This window comes from Alexandromys fortis, unplaced genomic scaffold (genome assembly GCF_014885135.2).
Source record: "Alexandromys fortis isolate MF-2015 unplaced genomic scaffold, M_Fortis_MF-2015_v1.1 scaffold_29, whole genome shotgun sequence".
In the NCBI taxonomy this organism is placed as follows: domain Eukaryota; kingdom Metazoa; phylum Chordata; class Mammalia; order Rodentia; family Cricetidae; genus Alexandromys; species Alexandromys fortis.
Window position 1 is genome coordinate 13145796 of NW_026067891.1, and position 3263 is coordinate 13149058.

Consider the following 3263-nt stretch of genomic DNA (forward strand, 5'->3'; position numbering starts at 1 on the left):
AAAAAAAAAAAAAAAAAAAAAAAAATCCAAAAAGAAAAGGGAAAAAAGTGCTCAAATGAAAACGTCCTTTCCAACCCAACCTGAACACTGTGACAGTTCCTAGGCTGTCAGGGATGGATTCATGCTTATAATCCAATACTTCTGAGACTGAAGCAGGAGGACTGCTAGGAGTCTCAGGTCTTCTTGGGCCACAGTGATTCTACTTCAAAACAGAACAGCACAGCCTGGAAAAACCCAAGAGATCTCTGATTTTCCACATGTGTGGACTTCATCCATAGTACAGGGGTGGTCATCGGATAAACACAGCGGTGGGCCATGAAGTATCAAGTTCTTACTGGATGAACTGTAGACCTTCCTTAATATTGTGCTGTCTTTTTCTTCTCTCCTCAGACACACTGGACATGTTACCCGCACATCCACTTGCTAATTGAGCAATCTGCAAAGAAACAAGGCACAAAATTACTGTACCTGCCAGCAATTCTACATTCCCCATAAACATCCAGAACTCTAAGCAGTCAGGAAGCAGAGGAAGGCAGATCTCTGTGAGTTCCAGGCCAGCCTGGTCTACAAAGGAGTTCTAGGACAGTCAAGGCTACACAAGAGAAACCCTGTTTTGCAAAAATAAAAAAAAAATAAAAAAAAAAATTCCATGACTCTAAGCTCTCATTCAGACCACAAAACACACCCATCTCCATAATCCCTGGACACTAAGGAGCTGTCAGTCCCTTTTCTTTGGGGTCCCTCCAATGCGTCCACAGCATGCTATTTTCAGGCTGCTAAGGACATCCTGGATGTGCCTCCTAAATGTCTCCCTTCCTCACACAGGTTTTGTTTCTTCCCTGTCAACCCACATGCATGAGCTGCAACAAGAACAATCTCAGCCTTGTTTAACTTCTGGAAGATCTCCAGAAATGAAAACTTTACCTCCGCCCGCCTCAGAGGGAACCTGATATCCTAGTAAGCAGAGCCCGAGCTTCTGAGTTAACTCTACAACACTATGGACAGATCTCCACAGTGACTCACGCCACTGCTATCCATCCCTCTGACCAACCTTCACTGAGAAGTTCCCAGTGACTTAAACAGAACCTCTGAGAAGAGGGTAAAAGAACTGGATCTTCTTCCAGACTCTTCAATCCCTAGCATGCACACTGACAGTTCCTAGCCATCTGGGGCTCCAGTTCCAAGGATTCTAACACCTTTTTCTAAGCTCTTCTCAGGCACTACATGCATGTGGTACACAGGCATATATGAGCAAAACACCCACACACAGTTTTAAAACATGGATTCCCTTCCAGGCGATGCCTTTAATCCCAGCACTCGGGAGGCAGAGGCAGGTGGATCTCTGTGAGTTCGAGGCCAGCCTGGTCTACAGAGCTAGTTCCAGGACAGGCTCCAAAGCTACAGAGAAACCCTGTCCTGAGACACCCAAACAAAACAAAACAAAACAAAAAATGGATTCCCTGATCCCCACTCTAGATTCCGAGTCTCAGCGTATGACACTGTTCATTTGCGCAGTGTCCTCTACTGTTGGAGGTCAGCAATCTTTCTAGCTACCAGGTGTGACCATCAAAGATATCTCCAGATATTGCCAAACATCCCGGAGGGGGGGGGGGCAGAGGGGCTCCAATCACCTCCCCCACCCTGGCTGAGAACTGATACCACAATGAACAATATATATATCTTAGCACGTAATTCATGTGTTCAGACTGGAGACAGTAGGCACCCCACACCTCAGCAGGCAGCTAAAATGTTCTAGTCCCCCGACTGCTTGCCACTGTCGTGTCATTTTCAGAGATATGGACTGAATACCCAAAGGTTGACTGGCATGCATCTTCCTGATCTTTCTGCACTGTCAAGCATCTGTATTGGATACTATAAAAGTGACACACAGAAAAGACATCTACCACTCGCTTTCACATATTCCCCAGCTGTAGTGACATACACCTTTAATCACAGGGCGAATTCCAGGACACCCAGCTTACACCCTGTCTCAAAAAACTAAAAACTTAAAATAAATAAAACTCAAATACTCCTCCATCTTATGAGAAGGGGAATCAGGAAAAGGCAGAAAGTTAACTATGGGTAGTAAGTACAAGAATTTACTTTTATGTCTTTGAAAATTTCCAGAATGAGTTTTCAAAAATCCATAACACTGAGGGCTGAAAAGATGGCTCAGTGGTTAAGAGCACTGGCTGGGCAGTGGTGGCACACACCTTTAATCCCAGCACTCGGGAGGCAGAGGCAGGTGGATCTCTGTGAGTTCGAGACCAGCCTGGTCTACAAGAGCTAGTTCCAGGACAGGCTCCAAAACCACAGAGAAACCCTGTCTCGAAGAAAAAAAAAAAAAAGAAGAAGAAGCAGGTAAGATGGTTCGTGTTGGGAACACTTGCTGCTCTAGGCAGTGGTGGTGCACGCCTTTAATCCTAGCACTTGGAAGACAGAGGCAGGTGGATTCCTGTGAGGACAGCCTAGTCTACAGAGCAAGTTTCAGAAAAGCCAGGGCTATAAAGAGACCCTGTCTCTCGGGGGTGGAGGTAGAGGTTGGGGGGTTCCTGGGTAATGATAACTGGTCAGGTTAATAGTCTTAGGATTATTTCCCTAGAAAGTGCTGGAACACTTTGAACTCTGACCTCTTACAAAAGGCACAGGGCATATAGATTCAATGCAATCCCCATCAAAATGCCATCAAAATTCTTCACAGATCTGGAGAAGACAATAATCAACTTTATATGGAAAAACAAAAAAAAACAGGATAGCCAAAACAATCTTATACAATAAAGGAACATCTGGAGGCATTACCATCCCTGACTTCAAACTCTATTACAGAGCTACAGTATTGAAAACAGCTTGGTATTGGCATAAAAACAGAGAAGTCGACCAATGGAACCGTATAGAAGACCCTGACTTTAATCCACAAACCAATGAGCACCTGATTTTCAATAAAGGAGCTAAAAGTATACAATGGAAAAAAGAGAGCATCTTCAACAAATTGTGCTGGCAAAACTGGATGTCAATCTGTAGAAGAATGTAAATAGATCCATGTCTGTCACCATGCACAAAACTCAAGTCCAAGTGGATTAAAGACCTCAATATCAGCCCGAACACACTGAACCTGATAGAAGAGAAAGTGGGAACTACTCTACAACAAGTGGGCACAGGAGATCACTTCCTACGTATAACCCCAGCAGCACAGACAGTAAGGGCCGCATTGAATAAATGGGACCTCCTGAGACTGAGAAGCTTCTGTAAAGCAAAGGACACTG

At 44.5% G+C, this 3263-nt stretch overlaps 1 protein-coding gene across 3 annotated transcripts in view; it reads right to left on the reverse strand.

The window, feature by feature from the left end:
* The window catches only part of Zc3h7a (zinc finger CCCH-type containing 7A), a 46200-nt gene that overhangs the window by 30019 nt on the left and 12918 nt on the right, over positions 1–3263 (reverse strand). For all 3 annotated transcript variants that reach the window (XM_050136248.1, XM_050136231.1, XM_050136240.1), the window contains exon 2: positions 336–436. In XM_050136248.1, the coding sequence (XP_049992205.1) occupies positions 336–403 (68 nt within the window). In that variant the 5' untranslated portion in view covers positions 404–436. The remainder of the gene's footprint in view (positions 1–335; positions 437–3263) is intronic.